At 36.2% G+C, this 18,577-nt stretch overlaps 1 protein-coding gene across 3 annotated transcripts; it reads right to left on the bottom strand.

Moving 5' to 3' along the window:
• Positions 1-158: 158 nt before the first annotated feature.
• On the bottom strand, positions 159-10,487 carry LOC113119641 (gamma-enolase). Of its 3 annotated transcripts, none has more exons than XM_026289252.1 (12): positions 10,173-10,487; positions 7,814-7,899; positions 7,404-7,499; positions 7,183-7,241; positions 5,997-6,066; positions 4,489-4,622; positions 4,156-4,378; positions 3,887-4,084; positions 3,151-3,352; positions 2,953-3,061; positions 2,762-2,820; positions 159-1,911 (listed from the first exon to the last, which is right to left on the bottom strand). In XM_026289252.1, the coding sequence occupies exons 2-12, from the start codon at positions 7,896-7,898 to the stop codon at positions 1,842-1,844; spliced, it is 1,305 nt and encodes a 434-aa protein (XP_026145037.1). In that variant the 5' UTR covers position 7,899; positions 10,173-10,487; the 3' UTR covers positions 159-1,841. The 3 variants fall into 3 exon arrangements, with proteins under 3 accessions (XP_026145037.1, XP_026145038.1, XP_026145039.1); XM_026289253.1 differs by having other exon boundaries at positions 10,177-10,487; XM_026289254.1 differs by lacking the exons at positions 7,814-7,899; positions 10,173-10,487 and adding an exon at positions 6,601-6,770 and having other exon boundaries at positions 7,404-7,484.
• Positions 10,488-18,577: the final 8,090 nt, after the last annotated feature.

Here is an 18,577-nt window from a genome sequence, read left to right as displayed (position 1 = left end):
TACTGTATGAGTTTTCTAATGTAGATGACAAGAAATAACATTTTAAAACCCATTAAAACACTATCCTGTTCTATAATTGATGGTCTAAATGGTGAAAAGCCATTTAAACGTCCTCCTCTGCTTCTTACGACGAGAAGAAAACACACTTAGGGCTCAAGTTTGACGAAAGCAATGACAGCTTTATTATTCCGTAACATTATTCACTGACAGCCTTCTCAGTTATTTTTTACATTTTCTCACGATCTTGCTCTTTTTTTCCTTCTTTAACCACAATAATCTCACAAAACGATGAAAAGAGAAGTCATCAGGGAGGAAAAAGATTTCAGGTATGGGGGAACAAGCCAAGTCATAACCACAAGAAGGGAAGGGGGGAGAGAAAGAAAGCAACACAGACTGCAAGTCCATGGGGGAGAGAAAGAGAATAAGGAATCGTGTGCATCGAGGGTGAGACTTTGCTACACAAATGTGAGTGTGTGTGTGTGTGTGTGTTTAGTCTCTATTGATGTAAGCTGTGTCCGTCGGTCCAGTTCTTGAATCAGATCTTCATCGTGATTGTTATGTCTCTCATTCACTACTGGAGTTTGATCATTCATCTTAAAGCAGAAGTGAAGCGTGTCATTCTTATAGCTGTCTCTTATATATGGTGATGGTAGCCCCGCCCCCAAACACACGCCATTGGTTGAGCCAGAAATGTACATACAGATGGCTCACTTAAGAGTCGGTTTTATTCAACGCAAAAATCTTCCACTTCCCCTTTAGGATGGAGATCAGGGTAAAAGTACATTTTAAGAGTCACTGCATGAGAAAATCAGGCAGACTTATGAAGATTAGGAGGTTCTTGAATGTAATAATAATAATTATTATTATTATTAGAAGTGATATGTGAACATTATGTACTATCCTTTAGATTTCAATCTGTTTATTTATTAATTTTTTGCCGTGTTGATCTATGTAGGCAGCCATAAGGCAATATCATAACATAATCGGGACATATTTAACTTTGTTGAAATACATATTATCTTAAATGCATCAAAAATGAGTAGAACACTTTTTATTTTATTTGTTGATTTGAATGAATAAACAGTTTGTTTTAAAAGACAATTTTTCTTTTTTCTCCGCATTCTCTTGGTTCAGAGATGGACACAAAACACAGCATCTGAGAAAGAGCGTATTGACTGATAAAAAGCATCTAATGGCCTGGTCTTTTAGAGTAAATTCTAGACCCAGCAAAACATACTCCAGTTACTATTTGATTTATCTACTCTCTTTTCTCCAAAATCTATATTTTTTTGCCTAGTTCTCATGCATTGAACCATAAAAATTACATTTGATTTTTATATCATGGCAAGTCAGCCTAGACATTATTATAATTTTTTTATGTACATACATTTCACATCGAAACTGAAGCTTAATTTGAAAGATTACACCTGATTAAAATAAATCTCTACTTTTATTCCATCTGAGTTAAATCCTTCTTTTTAAAAGTCTTTGCCTTGTTAAATTCAAGGTCCATTTTCTGGATCGTATGCATGCATGTCCACCCTTTTGCACATGTTTTATCCGTCAAGTAATTCAGTATCACTTGTGCATAATGTTGGTCGGTCCAGGATCCACTGGGCATAATATTTGGTCTATCAAAGCCTGTCCATAGTCCAGTTCAGTTTAAATATATACTTGGAGTGTCTGAGCAAGTCATGTTTTTGTATATCAGTGCAAATAGTGCTGTTTTAATGCATTTTGAATGATATGAGGGGACGTCAAGGGCGGTCAGTCGGTTCAGTGCAGTACATACTCTGTTTGTCAGCTGTTTTTTGAGTGATTTCGGTGCGGTGATGTCAGTATCACAGAGCGCTAGGGTTTCTGAAATTGTGCCCGGCGAATCGAGCCTGATCGCCCAGTTCTTCTTCAATCCTGTGAGGCAGGAAAAAACAGACAGATTGGCAGAGGTGGACGTGGATTAATTATACAGAGAAACAGCTAGAAGACTGTAATCAACAATGTTAATCCAAGCAATTATTGGTTTCTTAGGTGGCTATTTTTGAGACTGGGACTTTTTCAGTCAGTTGAGTCATATGATGATGATGATGATGATGCACAATCAAACATTTGTACATTTTCTAAAGAAAATTGCCTGGGGAAAAGAGTTTATGGGGTATTTTTAACATTTTTTATCATCCAATTGTATAGAGAGTTGAGCAAAGGTTTAATACTGTTAGATACCTTAAAATAAGTAAGAACAATTTAGCAGTAACTTCAGTAACTTCAGCAGTAACTTATATATATATAAAAAAAGTAAACAGTTGCGGCTTTACCAGGATTATTGTAGATATCTAAAACTAAAACCATTAAAAACTGTACTTTATATAATAAAATTAAATTATAGTTTTATTAAAATTAAATAAAAACAAAAAATGTAAAGCTAAAACAAATAACAAAGAACAAAAACGTATATAAAAAAATACAATGCATATTATAAATATATATAAAAAATACCATAAAAACCAACAAAATGACTAAAACTTTAACAAATATGTTTTTCAAATTAAAAACTATGATAATATATCTTAGATACTAAAATAATACTGTGCTTTAAAAATCTGAGTTGCAATCAAAACCTAACACTTTAAAACATTGTAGTAACAGCCGATTTAAAAAAAGAGGCAAAAAGAATGTTACAACTATTTGGACATCATTTTGGGGATTGAAATAATTCAATAATAACTTGATTGCTTAAAAATGGTAAGAGTGAATGTTCTCTTGCCTCATAAGTTGGTTGTATTTTGCGAGACGCTCAGATCTGCATGGAGCTCCTGTCTTTATCTGAAAGATAAGAGAAAAAGAGTTTGTCAAGTCGATAAAAAACGTAATGATTTGATTAAGATGGTTTTGTAAAACGTATCTTCTTTGTACATAATGCTAACACTGTGTGTGTGTGTGTGTGTGTGTGTGTACCTGTCCAGTGCAGAGTCCCACCACTAGATCAGCGATGAAAGTGTCTTCTGTCTCTCCCGAGCGATGGCTGACCATCACGCCCCATCCGTTGGCCTGAGCCAGCTTACATCTGAGGGACACACAGTTCAAAATGAGAAGATTAGGAGCTGGAGATGCTGCTGATCAACTGTGGTTCATGGAGCACGTATGGTTGCTCACGCCTGGATGGCCTCTGTGACGGAGCCGATCTGGTTGACCTTCAGGAGCAGACAGTTGCATGCGCGGTCTTCCGCAGCCTTCTCTATCCTCTTGGGGTTTGTCACAGTCAGGTCGTCGCCCACGATCTGGATCCCCATGGAGCCCGTCATGTTAGTCCAAGCGGCCCAGTCGTCCTGGTCAAACGGGTCCTCGATGGACACCACTAGTGATGAAGACAGGAACAAAAGATTATATATAAATGATCAGATTTTTATTTAGTAAGAATGCATTGATCAAAAGTTGAAAATATAAATAATTATAAAGTTAAGGAATCGTTTTCATATCAAATAAATTCTGTTCTGATGAACTTTCTAGCCATCAAAAAAATCCTGAAAAAATGCATCGTGTTTTTTTGAGCAGCATATTAGCATATAATCAGCATATGATTTCTGAAGGATCATGTGACACCTAAGATGCTGAAAATTAAGCCTTGCCATATCAGAAATAAATCACATTTTAAAATTTGTGACCTAGGAGCACAAAACCAAAACCAGGATGTCTTAATTTGCCAAAAATCATTAGAATATTAAGTAAAAATCATGTTCCATGAAGATATTTAGTAAATTTGCTACCGTAAATATATCAAAACTTTATTTTTGATTAGTAACATGCATTGCTAAGGACGTCATTTGGACAACTTTAAAGGCGATTTTTTCAATATTTAGATTTTTTGCTGATAGTTATATAAGCGTGTCACCTGGATAATCGTTGACAAAGGTCTGGTAGATCTCCACCAGCTCATCGCTGCTGATGTGTCTGTCTGGGTTTGGAGGAGACTTGAAGTCGAGGTCGTACTTGCCGTCACGGTAGAACTCAGAGGCGGCTACATCCATCCCGATCACGACTTTATCTGTGAAGCCGGCCTTGTCTATGGCCGTCTTTATCAACTCAAGTGCTGTGGAGACATAATGGATAAATTGAATGAAATTGGATCACACGCTCAGACAAGGCGATGAAGAAACACACCTTCACTGTTCTCCAGGATGTTGGGAGCGAATCCTCCCTCGTCGCCGACGTTGGTGGCGTCTTGGCCGTACTTCTCCTTGATGACACCCTTGAGCGTCTGGTAGAGCTCGGCTCCGACACGCAGGGCGTCCCGGAAAGACTCCGCCCCCACAGGAAGCACCATGAACTCCTGCATGGCGAGCTTGTTTCCAGCATGAGAGCCTCCGTTGATGACATTAAAGGCCTGGCGAATGTTTGGAGAAGATGTGCTTAGTCTATTTCCCCTGATAATCAGGAGACAATTCCTACAGATGTGAATCATGATGTTGCGAGCTGAGTAATGAGTTTTCTTACAGGAACTGGCAGCACTAGTTCTGTGTTTCCTGCCAGATCAGCAATATGACGATACAGAGGGACGCTTTTTTCTGCCGCACCGGCCTTGCAGATGGCCAGAGACACTCCCAGGATGGCATTAGCACCAAACTGAGCTGCAGACGCGACGAACAGATTTAAAATCAAGACTGTATTCAATCGTCTCCTTTTTTTGTGCTAGTTTCACTGCATAAGAAATATTTTTTGCATAAACAGTGTAAGGTTTGGAATAATTACTGAAATTATTATTATTTATTATTATTATTTCAGTTCACGATTAATCGCATCCAAGATTTGATTTTTTATGTATATACATATGTGTGTATGTGTGTGTATATTCATTATGTATATGTAAAAACACACACATACAGTAAATATTTTGAAAATATTTACATGTATATATTTACATTCATATTATTTAAATTATATTTATGTAATATATAAACAATTTAAAACAAAAGTATATATTTTTTTCCTTAAATATATACATGCATGTGTATTTATATAACATAATAAATACAGTATACACAGTACACACAAATTTATGTACACAAAAACTTCATCATTCAAAGTTTGGAATCAGTTTTATATATATATATATATAAAAATATTAAGTTTTTATATATATATATATATATATATATATATATATATATATATATATATATATATATATATATATATATATATATATATATATAAAATATTAAGTTTATATATATATATATATATATATATATATATATATATATATATATATACTTTAATTCAACAAGGATGCATTAATTTGAATAAAAGGTAAGTGATGCATAATCTTACAAAAGATTTATATTTCAAATAAAATATGTTCTTTTTAAATCTCTCTTAAAAGAATCCTGAAAAACGCATCACAATTTCCCAAAAAATATTAAACAAGATTGATAATAATAACAATTCTTTATTGATCAATAAATCAGCAATGTAGCATGATTTCTTAATGATCAGGTGAGACATCACAGGAATACATTACATTTTAAAATATATTCTAATACAAAACAGTTATTTTCATGTAACTTTTTTATTATCATTTATGATATTATAAATAGGTCTCCTAAAAAACACAAGACTCTTTCATCATTTACGCAAACTCTTGGCTTTCAAACTTGGCAGGTCACAATTCCTTGGCATTGCTAACAACAAATCTGGCACACCACACTTGTGCAAAGCTACAGTGGAGGGGATGATTTTAAATAAGTAAGTTATAATTTGGTTATGGATTGTAAGGCTTCAGAAGACTTGGAATATAGCAAATAAGGTTATATTGGGCATATTGTATGCTGCTTTTTTGTAATTTTATACACATTTTCAGTGCTGAACATCTTTTGTGTTCCACATAATAAAGAACATAACACAGGTTTGGAACATCCTGAGGGTGAGTAAATGATGATTTCATTTCTATTCATGTTGAGTTTCTAAAACTGGATATTTTATCATGTAAGAGAATAACTTACATTTGTTCTCTGTGCCGTCCATTTCGATCATCATGTTGTCCAGTTTCTCCTGTTCCACCACACTGATCTCCTAAAGTTCACATCATGAAGATAAATCTCTCGAGGTTAATCAAATACAGTGATGGATGCTTGATGAAAATGTTGATTAATCATTAGCCCTGATGCTGTGGAATAAAAGCAGCACTGTGTAACGACTTCTGTTTTCAAAATTAGCTAAATGTTTATAATGAGCGAGTACAACATGAATTCATCTTCCAAACCGCGTTTTGTCTGATCCCGAATCACTACGGTACACTTATAATAAGTGCTTATATTTGGACTATTGTAGCCTGGTCGGAATTACACATACCTGCGTGAATCGCCATAGACATAAACTTAAAGAAGTAGTTCCGGTTAAAATGTTCTTCCGCGGGATGCGTGCAGTTCTGATTATTAACCACCAGAGTGCCAAAATTTACATAGTGCTGCTTTAACCTATCAAATTATAAATGTGCAAAATCTGAGTTTTTAGCTTTTGCGCTGTAGACATGGGAGTATCTGTGACATAAAAATAAGATATGAAAAGGAAAGAATGGAATGTGTAGATCAGAATGAAAATCAAGACCTGGATAATAGGAGATAATTGTGTCTCTGCCATTGGTAGATTGGTAGCAGTGGAACCTGTTTTAAAATCTCCTGTTATAAGTGAATGGGTGTACAAAAATGAAAAGAAAAATGATTAAGAAAAGTGCAGGGGTGGGATCGGATTCTGATCCCATCTGATCGGAATCTGATCTGTAAAACAAACAAATAACAAATAATTCAATTAACAATCGATTAGAATTAAACTCTAAAAAGTGATTTAAAACTATTGGGAAAGTGGCGACAAATGTCAGTTGAAAAATAAAATGCATGGAATGACAAAAAATAGGAGCCTGTCAAATAATGTAAATCATAGTGAAAATGCATTAAATAACAAACTTAGATGTGCTCCCATTGAAACTAAGAACATTTTGAATATAAGCTGTAAATTATTAGAGGATTTTTAACTTATAATGCATATATCGCTTAAATATCTCTGGTTAATTCAGACCTTTTCCAGAAATAAGCAAACATGCACAGATTGCAGTTTATACTCCTTCTTTGTGCTGGCTGAACCGTGATTTTTTGGTTATTTGTCATAATAATACTAATTCTCTGCACTTACAGATGCGATGAGGGCTGGTCCAAGAGTGTCATTAATATGACCAACAGCCTTCAATACGCCTTAAAACACAAGAAAACCAAAGATACAGGTCACCGCAGGTTAAAAATTAAGATAAGATAAACAAAATGATTGAAAAAATGATCTATTTAGATGGAATTGATCTGATGTTTTATGATGGTTTATAATGCCAATGTGACCATGGACCATGTGTGATCGCTCACCTTTGCCCTTGTAACGGCTCTTGTCTCCATCTCTGAGTTCCAGCGCCTCATAGATGCCTGTCGAAGCTCCGCTGGGCACCGCAGCCCTGAACAGACCTAAAAATAACAAATCTGTCATTTATTTACAGCAGTGGATAATATATAATGCATCCATATCTTAGTGATAGATCCTGTGTTGAAAATTGCATTTTAATACATTTAGATTTGTCTCTTAAAAGTAACTTTTGTATGGATATATTTAGATATTTTTTTATTTTATTAGATTTATTTCTAAGTGTATTTTGCATTCATGCATTTTTATAATAAACATGTTTTGAAGACATCTGATTTAATTTACATTGTAGAAATCACATTCATTTTCAAATGCCATCCTGCTCATCCCTTGTTGTAAAGAGACTCTACTGATTCACCTTTATCAGTTCTCAAGTCCACCTCCACTGTAGGGTTTCCCCGAGAGTCCAGGATTTCCCTGGCAATGATGCTCACAATAGACATCCTGAGAAAACAAGAGAGAGAGAGGGAATGAGCTAAACCTCTGCTGACTCTAACTGGACAAGACGTTTAGAAACTGTGTCCATAGCATCCTTTAATTGACCTTGCATGAGTCAGACAGACATCTAAAAGTGAGCGAGTCCTCCAGCATATCAGCACGAACACTGCTATACCTGCACATGCAATAAATCTCTTTTTATATTCAATATGCTGCTAAGATGCTAAATACATCAATTTAAGTGAACAATTAGGGTTTTTAAAAGACAATTTGTATTCTGTGATCCAGAAAACCACTCACAGAATGAGCATTTTGGGGACATGCTGAGTACAATTTGTCCACGATTACACAATGGAGCTTTTGTGATTTTTGAGTTTAGTGTTTGGTGCATAAAATAAAGTGCTGACTACATTTCTGCAGCAGAGTTTGGCTTTCTGTGAACAAAAAGCATTAGTGTAACTGTATTTTGTCGTGAAATACTGTATTTTGTATCTTTTATTCCACACAATTAGTCAGGTTGCAGTTGATGCCGCAAAGAGTTGACAAAAAAGCGTGTTGGTCCTCCGAGAGATCCAAATCTTTATGTTTTTAAGTCAGTATGGGCAGAGGATTGACATACAGCACAGTTGTGCGAATCCCAGCTCTAGATCCTTTCTCAATCTCACCCCCTTCTCTCTTTCTCTCCCATTTCACTTCCAGTGACTTCTACACTGTCCTATGCTAATAAAGTCAAAAAATGAAAATAAGTATGTTTTTTTTTCTTTTCTTTTTTTTATTCTGAAGCAATGCCAGGGTTTTGTTTACCCATCCAATTCGAAATCAAAACTCAACATTACATAGCCCTTTGTAACCCATTCTACTTCTATAATGGGTTTACTTTTGAAGGAAAATAAAAGCAGGACTGGAATAGAAGGGATCGTGAATAGTGTACCTTCTGTAGCTACAAGAATGCAATTTTGTTAAATCAATAGCTAAATAGCTATTAGGTTAAGGGTTAAATGGAAAATCATTTATTATTCTATTTTGTTTAAAGATTAACATTTAGAATAACATGCTCTAATGAATCATTCAGAATAAAACCAGGAACGTGCATAAAGTAGAATAAAGAGCATCCATTTTGACTTAACCCATATCTTTCCATACACATCATGTCAGTCAATCTGATGGCTTTGAAAATGGAACCGTTTTTTTCTGGAACATTCAGTTCCAATGAGAGATACAGTTCAAGCCACGTTGGCAGCCAATGAAAACCCAGAACATGCAGAATGCATTCTAAATATGCCACGACCGACACGAGCGCACGTGTCACCTTGCTAATGGAATGCGCGTCTTGTAGCACAGACCACCGGCGTTTAAACCAGGGGAGGAGGAGGAGAAGCAGGGGCTTTATCTGTAACGACAACGCTGGCATGTATACCCGCGGGTGCCACGGTCCGAGCAGCCCCTGATCGTGCATCTGAATCCGCCGTGCCAGTGAGATACTGCAGCAACCGTGCTATCAGCAGATATACAGGCGGGAGGGGCGGTCTGCGGAGGGGAGGGGTGGATAGCGCAAAAAAAAGTGGCGTGATGGGGCAAGAAAAACATAAATAATTTAACATCCCTTTGGCAAAAAGAAGAGCTTTCCGGAGCACCGGAGCGAATGGTCGCACGGGGAATGTCATGAGACCCAGCGCGATGGCGCGTTCACTAGCGATCCGTTCGTTTTGTGTTTGTCACGTGACAAATACGACTCTGAACTCTCGCGGTGAACTAATCGTTTGCGTTTCTCACAATTTGTTGCATTAATGACTTCCCTGTAATTATTTGCTTGTTTTTTTATTATTATTATTTTTTTAAACCTAACATTTTAACTTCAAATGAACGAAGCGAGTGAATTCAATTCAGTAAAATAAATGATCTTCCAATGAAAACAGATTGGAAACACACTTTATAGCACACGTAGCCTATATAAGCAGACACATAGTGCAGAATCCATCTGCCCGTCCCTTCACCTGCGGGCACCAGAAAACAACACCGCCACCCAAATTCACATCCAGCATCCAAACATAAGGAGTGACTCCGCATGCAGCTGTCTGTCCGCAGAGGCGTGCTCTTAAAACAACTATGTCCTGAGTCTGACATAATAATAAATAACTGCTCATAAATTAATGCAACATTCAAAAAACCATGCCCAAACTGAATAATCTATAAGCCAAACCATCTTAATGTCCCCGCAACAGATGCATCAATGATGAAAGGTGCAAAAGGAAGAATACAAGCTTTCAAGCGATGATTACCTGCCTTCAGCGCGCGGAGCCTTGCGTTATTAGGGAAGCCTGAAAGAGTCGAGCTGCGGAAGAGATAGAGAGATAGAGAGAGAGGGTGGGGTGGAAACCAGAATGAGAGTGAGAGGACAGGAGAAACAGAAGGGGGAGAGGATGAAAAGATGAGTCAGAGGAAGATGCTGAGAATTAGAGAGGAGAGGAGGAGAGAAAGAGAAAGAGGAGGATGAGTAGGTCAAGGCGACTGATTAATAAGAGGGAACGAGAGACCCGAGAAGAGGAGGGGAGACAACAAACACGGGTGCTGCAATGTTCCTCCGTGACTGCTGGTAAAAATAGACGGAGGAACTGGGTAGAAAGAAGCACGATTAAAATCATCCAATATGACGAGGGACAAGCTTGTGAAAAGTGATACGGCCTACATTTTACAAATCGAACCTGCAACAATAAAGTTAGGAATTTAAGAAAAATACAAAATCAAGACAAGTTATGATTTCAAATTAATAAGATTTAAAAACTTCTCAAATGTATTTTCATTTATAATTGTCATGCCATAATATCATATCTAATGATATCTAACATTTTACATTTGATTGTAAAAGAATATTAAATAAAATAAAAAATCACTTTGCATGCTAAAAAGGTTTATTTATTTTTTATTTATTTTGCAAAACAATAACCTTATAAATCAATTGTTATAAATCAACCTGACATCAAAATTATTTGTGTTCAGGGGTGGTTCTAGGGTGACTGGAGATCCGGGGCTTAGCCCAGAAAAATCCATGTATATGACTTTTTATTTTAATAAATCAGAAAGATTTACCTTGTTTAAAATATACAATAACAGTAAAAACAAAAACAAATTAAAAACATTATATTTAAAGTATTGAGGAAAATACGTTTGCTTTTTGCAAACAAAAATTAAGAATTGCAAAACAAATGAAACAGCGCGAAAGCAATGATTTTGCAATAAAAATATTTTCAGCGGAGTTGGTTTTGTTTTCGATATTCGTGACACAGCAGTAAACGCCAATAACTCCAAAAGGAATTGGCATAAAAAATCTAAACAATGTGACCTCCAAAAGGGCAAAGCTGATCATGTTTCACAGCCTTCTACTAGATTTTCCCTCGATATAATAAGCATGGCCCTGTGCAAGCCTTCGCAATATGCAGAAAGCCGGGAGAGAACGCTCTCAGAGCTCACTGATCCAGGTCCTGTCATGATGAGCAGAGACTTTCAAGTGGATCGTTTATTTTTATTCAGTAGCATTAAAACATTCATGTTTTCGTTTTATTTAATTTATTAACAAATGTATGTAGCCTATATTAGCAGCGTTTGCTCAAGTTAAAGAAGTTGTTAACATGAACATCTGCTGTTTATTTCTCTCTATGTGCACACTTTAATAGCATTATGTGTATTTGGATCGCTAATCATTTGAGTCAGTTCGGGAGTTCATAGCGGGATCGCGAATCATTTGAGTCAGTTCGGGAGTTCGTAGCGGGATCGCGAATCATTTTGAGTCAGTTCTGGAGTTCAAAGCGGGTTCGCGAATCATTTGAGTCAATTTGGGGGTCGCGAATCATTTGAGACATCTGACTCCAGTTTGGGAGTTGGAGCGGAATCGCGAATCAATTGAGTCAATTTGGGGATTGCAAATCATTTGAATCAGTTCGGGAGTTCGTAGCGGGATCGCGAATCATTTGAGTCAGTTTGGGGATCGCGAATCATTTGAATCAGTTCGGGAGTTCGTAGCGGGATCGCGAATCAATTGAGTCAATTTGGGGATCGCGAATCATTTGAATCAGTTCGGGAGTTCGTAGCGGGATCGCGAATCATTTGATTCAGTTTGGGGGTCGCGAATCATTTGAATCAGTTCGGGAGTTCGTAGCGGGATCGCGAATCATTTGAGTCAGTTTGGGGATCGCGAATCAATTGAGTCAATTTGGGGATCGCGAATCATTTGAATCAGTTCGGGAGTTCGTAGCGGGATCGCGAATCATTTGAGTCAGTTTGGGGATCGCGAATCATTTGAATCAGTTCGGGAGTTCGTAGCGGGATCGCGAATCAATTGAGTCAATTTGGAGATCGCGAATCATTTGAATCAGTTCGGGAGTTCGTAGCGGGATCGCGAATCATTTGAGTCAGTTTGGGGATCGCGAATCATTTGAGTCAGTTCGACAGTTCAAAGCGGGTTCGCAAATCATTTGAGTCAGTTTGGGGTTCGCAAATCATAGCTGTATATGGATAGGCATTTTTAACTAATTTAGTAGCTAGTTCTAATTACGTTTTCCACGCTTGTTTAGGTGTGAAATGTGAACTCGTATTTTTTGTTTTAATGATGTGCCTTTTAACAGTATCAAGTATATTAAAAAAAACTAAACAAATCGTGCCTAAAAAGTGCACTCATCTAGGCTAATGTAAAGTTACTTGATGAAGTCATATAGTGCGCGTGTTTTGAGTGCCTTCTTTCACTGCATTATTCGGTGTATTCAAATGCATTTATGAATGCATGTGAATGATCACAAAATTCAAGATATGAACCATATGTGCCAAAAGGGTTATTTCTTGTCATTATAGAACCTTTTTAGCATAAAAGGTCCTTTGGAGTTGAGTAAAGAACCCTATGGTTCTATGTAGAACCCCAATGATCCCTTTCTTTCTAAGAGTTTGTTGTCATTGTGTTTATTATTAATTTACGATTTACAACACTTCCTTAATATGTGCTTCTTATTTTATTGTGTATGATTCATCATTGCAAAATTGTCTGGCTAAATGACAAAAAAACATTTGTCTTTACATTTTTATTGAACTTTCACTGCCTTTGAAACTGCTTTCTGTTGCATATTTGTTAACCAATAGCCAACAACAACAACAACAACAACAACAAAAACAAAGTATGGTTTTATTAAAATCTCTTTACTTAATATTCTGGTATCAAAACTCTGTACTTGTTTAACAATCGGGTAAATTTCAAATTACGCTCTGTCCTACATTTTTTTCCTTGCTTAATATCTTGTTTGAAACAGAAATAGGGTTCATTACAAAATAAAATTGTAAAATGTTGTTCAGTTTTAATTTAACAATACATTTTAATTTAACAAATTTGTTCTATATTTATGAACAGCATTTCTTATAGAGAACATAGATGACCGATATTATGACAGAAATAAGATTATAGTGATGTATACAGTTTTTTTAAATTTTATTTATTTTTCGGTGTGTGAGTGTGAAAATTTAGACTGTTTATTAGACTGACATATAAATGTGAGTGAAAGATAATCTGCGATTACACAATTTACTGTAATAAGATTATTTTTCAGGGAACTGGGTCACACATTCACACTGAGCTGAAGGCTGTATACAGACCTCTTGGCCCGTCACAGTTACATTATATTGTGGTGCTTTCAATGTTATGAATGTGATCAATGTTTTTTTTTAAATATATTTAATGTTTTTAAAGAAAATAGCACTAATGTTTCTTCCTCCATAGGAAGAAGGCGAGATAGTCCATAGGCGAGATGGATTGACTAAGACAAGAAATAGTTAAAAAAAAAAAAAAAAAAAAAAGTCAAATTGTCATACAATCAATACAAGTACACTTAAGAGGTTAAGATTTGAGCAGCTTCTTTAAGATATCCTTTTTATTCTTCACATTCTATCCATGAAATTAATCTGAAGGTAATTTAAATACAGTACATTACAGACCATACATTTCAATACCAAATAAAGGGAATACTTCACCCTAAAATCAACCACTCAGGCCAAGATGTTTGGAGAAAGCAATGTGGACTCAAATTTAGCCAGACGCAGCGATCTAAATTTAAAGACATTGCATGAATTTGTTTCTTACAAGCACACAGCTTTTGTTTCAAAGATGTTAATCGATGGACTGGAGTGGTGTGGATTACTTGTTGAAAATTATTGCGTTGTTTGTATCAACTGTTTGGACTCTCATTCTGACGGCACCCATTCACTGCAGAGGATCCATTAGTGAACAAGTGACGTGATGCTAAATTTCTCCTAATCTGACAAACAAGCTCATCTACATATTGGATAGCTTGCAGGTGAGTTAATCTTCAGCAAAATTTCATTTCTGGGTCAATTATTCCTCAGCTCAGTTTACAGAGGTCAATAATCAAACACCGGAAGTTGGTTCACTCTCAGAAATAAGGTACAAAGACTGACATTGGGGTGGTTCCCTTGCAAAAGGTACTAAGATACCATTTAGGTACTTATTTGTATAATTTATAAGTGTACCTAAATGTACCTTTAGAGTAACAAAATGTACCCATTAGGGATACAAATGTGTACCTTAAAAAGGTACAACCTCAGTGACAGCTTTTGTGCTTTTTTTTTCTGAGTGTAAAAGAGTTTAAAAATTGTGATTGTTTTGGCAATAGAGTTTAAGGCTTGAACAAAGTAAGAAATCCCTGAATTGTGATCTTTAGCATGTCGAATCATCAACATAGACGCAGTTTAACCTGCCAACAGGATTCAAGCATAAATAAGAACAGCAGCGTCTCTTTGTCCCTTTTAAAACGCCACTCTTAAAAGAAAGATCTCTTCATTGTGTTGACATCTCAGCCTGGCTGAATAATCAAATCTGTGGTACAGATTCTGTTGAGTCATGGCTTCCAGCGTGTGTCAAATTGACTTTAGCAGAAAGGTCACTGTAGAGTCACAGGACTGTCATAAATTATTTTGCATATCTTTCACAGAGTTGTCTATTTAAAAAAAAATACAGCAGTATGCATCTTGGAATAAGAAATCTTGTCATCTTAACATTACACTCCATATATCTGCTTGATTCTATCAATATAACATTCTGTGGAATCGCATTTAAATCAATAATACAATTTCTGTAATCAGCACAGTTATATGATAAACGAATGCATTTCATTTGAACATTACTTTTGTTTAATACTCACTAAGTTCTAACCAAAGCACCTATAGAAACACTTCAGCTGAGGGTGAATGTAAGTCTTCAGTGTCACGTGATGCTTCAGAAATCATTTAACATGCTGATTCAGTGCTCCAGAAACATTTCTTATTACCGTCAATCTTGAAAACAGTTGTGCTGCTTAATATGTTTGTAGAAACTGTGATACAATTTTATTTCAAAATACTTTGATTAACATAAAATTAAGAACAGATTTTATTTGAAAAAGGTGGTGAAAGGTATTTAAACTTAGCCTAGCGTAAACATATAGCCTATTAAACAATATAAGGTTTAATGGATTCAAACACCTCGAATCACAATTACCCTGCAACTTGCTCAAACCGAAATGTATTTCAAGTCTTATTAAAATTGAACCAGCCAATAATAATAAAAAAAAATGGACACGTCTCTGGTCTACAAGTTGTGTATATCACTTCTGGTCACTAGGAGGAGCGATATCTCTATGCCAGATTGTACAGTCAACCACTAGAGGTCATCATCAACACATTCCTGATTCTGCCATGATTACCTTTACCCTAAATCATTAGTCTAGTCAAACTAGCAAATACACACTTAATTATGCAGACAGTCTCTTTAGTAATTGTTTAAATTGTTTAGTGTTTCCTAGTCTTCTCCTAAAATGTATAATTTTTGGGTTAACATCTAAAAGATTTATGATGTTTTGTTTTCCAAGCAGTTTTTTACTTGGATTATGGATGTGAATAAACACCCTACATGGATCCTAAACATTCTTAAGACTGTTGTGCTAGAAATTGTAATCATAACCTAACTTTTAGGTTATACTGGTTGATTGGTTGGTTGGTTGGTTAAAAATAGCACATACTGTATCTCACAAGCACATCTGGAAGATAGGAGATTGCCATTACTCGAGACCTTAGGTTTTCATAGTATGTCTACACCACCAGAAAGAAACTATAGAATATGAAGCAAAAATATAGTGTGCACGTTTCTCATAAATAGCTTAATAAAAAAAATGAAAAAAAAGAGAAAAAACTTTTTTGATCTTCTATTCAATTATTCAGTTTGCGGGTCTGAATTCATTCCATATGAGAATATAGCCTATATATATTTCCATGTGATCTACAAATAAATAAGACAACCCCAGTGCGCCTAAAAGCATTATGAATTAATAAAGAGCGTGCATTTGACCTGATTTCAAATGTTTCCAATGGTAACGGTTGGCAGGTTGGGAAAATTACTCATTATCTCTTCCAGTGCCCCATGCATCTCATGCATCATTATTTACTTATTTTTATTTTAATCAGTATATATATATATATATATATATATATATATATATATTTTTTTTTTTTTACACATATACGCTACTTACAGTAATGTGTACTGTATTTCATAGTGTGTTGCAGCAGGGGCCCGCCTGAAGCTAATGCATTATAATTAACATCCATTGTTTACTCACGGAAGTACAATAGGTCCATGTAATAAAATTAATCGATTGTAATGCTTTGGAATATGATGGGGGTGGGGAATATAAGGATTTGGAAATAGCACAGCCTTTATATGGTAATGTATATCGCCTGTGACATACTCATAATATTAATTCTGGAAGCCTTGACGAGTTACTTCCCTTTTCCTCATGTTTGCAATGAACATTGTGTGTAAATGTCTGTACAGTGTGCAAGAAACAATTAAACAGCCTACTGAAGGATAACTTCTAGTCAGTGTTGCAGATATGATCCTGTAAGCCTGTGCAGAAAACAGTTTATGCAGTTTTGCATGATTTAGTATTAGGTTCCGGCTGAGATTAGGGGAGGGGGGGCAGTCATCGGGCATATTATGGGATGTCTGGGCCATTAGGGAGGGGGAGGGGTGGGGGCCGGTTTGAAGGGGGGAGGAGAGAAAGAATATCACATTCGGGACTGTTCATTTTTGTCTCTTTATGTTTAGGTGTTTTTAATCTGGCTTTGTGGAAGAAGATTTGCATGTGAGAGGATGCATTAAGAAACATTAATACTGCAACATTCTTTTTCTGAATTAAGAACACTTTAAACAAATGCGCACTAAAATAAATAAATGTATTCCCAAAGGCATTTAATATACTAAGCCTACTATAGTTGCACAAGCAAAGTTAGTGATTTGAGAAAGGATCGAGCGCAGTCATTGAAATCACGGCCTGATTGCTTTCATTTTTTGGTCAAATCCAATGTCCCTGAAGAGTTTACCAGTAGCCATCTCTGATGGTGTCCATATGTGGCTCTTTCACCCAGTTATGGAGTCATGTTCGGTTCGGTGTGGGGGGAGGAGGGAAGTACCAGAGAGAGCGTAAAAAAAGTATTATGGTATTCATTTTAGCATCCACGGTAATCTGAAACCCCTCCCTTACACCCCCACCACCCCAAAAGACAGACAGACCCACACACACACACACTGAAACACCTCTTTCTTGCTTATTGCCATGACAACTGCCAGCACAGAAAGAATATTATGGTCTGTGTTTTCTTTTGGCTGAGACAATATTACTGGATATTTGGTGCTTTGAAGTGTGGAGGAGGGGTGCGCCTGAGCGGGTTGTCATGACGACCACCTCTATATTTCTTTGATATGTAATTATGCTATATGATTCCTACAACTCCCCATCCTCCCACCCAAGAAATTACCTTTGTTTCTACATATATATGCATACATATATGCTGCATTGTGACGGATGCATGCCTCAAAAGCTGTTAGTGTTTGTCAATTTATTTATCTGCATGCAAAGAAATCCAGGCGAATGAAAACGGGGTGAAGATGGACAAACGGGGTCCCATTGTCTTATCTATAACTTCTGAAGGCATCAATCAAATGGTGCCCATTCCATTTTAAACACTTATACTGCAGCATCGTCAGTGAGAGATTTGAACTTGAGAGGTAGAACGTCTTTGAACATGGCCTTGAAACTAAAAACCCAAAACCAGATATGCACTCTTAAAAATAAAGGTTCCAAATTTGGGTTTTAACAGTGATGCCATACAACCATTTTTGGTTACCAAAGTAACGTTTCAACGAAGAGTTCTCAGAACCACTTTTTTCTTGGGTTAAAGAACGTTTTAAAAATCTAAAGAACCTTTTTCCACTATAAACAACCTTTTGTTTAATGGAAATGTTCCATGGATGTGAAAGATTAGTGCCAATGAAGAACATATATTTTTAAGAGTGTATTATCTGCCATTTGGACTCATTTTTGGACCCCAAACCAAAGTTGGTTGCATGCGTGCAGAACAGTTGCATGCTAAAATGCCATTGGCCTGAAGAGCACTAACTTTAAGTTTGGATCATATATGGCGCTTTATACAGTCTACTGTAAATACAGAACTGTAATAAGGAAGCACGCTGGTGAGGAGTTACTAATCGACTTTTTCCCCTCTCTCTCTCTCTCTCTCTCTCTCTTCCGGCTCAGTTCCCGTTCATTCTTTTTTCGGAGTTATGGTTATTGTGGGATGTCAGTGACTATGTTTATTA

Source organism: Carassius auratus, chromosome 19 (assembly GCF_003368295.1).
Source record: "Carassius auratus strain Wakin chromosome 19, ASM336829v1, whole genome shotgun sequence".
NCBI lineage: Eukaryota > Metazoa > Chordata > Actinopteri > Cypriniformes > Cyprinidae > Carassius > Carassius auratus.
This window is presented reverse-complemented; position numbering and strand designations above follow the sequence as displayed.

Excerpts from the sequence above, each read along its gene's own strand:
- LOC113119641 (XM_026289252.1), bottom strand. The coding sequence starts at position 7,898 with ATGTCTATTGTGAGCATCATTGCCAGGGAAATCCTGGACTCTCGGGGA. Across the intron at positions 7,500-7,813 it reads GGACTTGAGAACTGATAAAG|GTCTGTTCAGGGCTGCGGTG; the intron begins GTGAATCAGTAG and ends TGTTATTTTTAG. Across the intron at positions 4,085-4,155 it reads CATCCTGGAGAACAGTGAAG|CACTTGAGTTGATAAAGACG; the intron begins GTGTGTTTCTTC and ends ATGTCTCCACAG.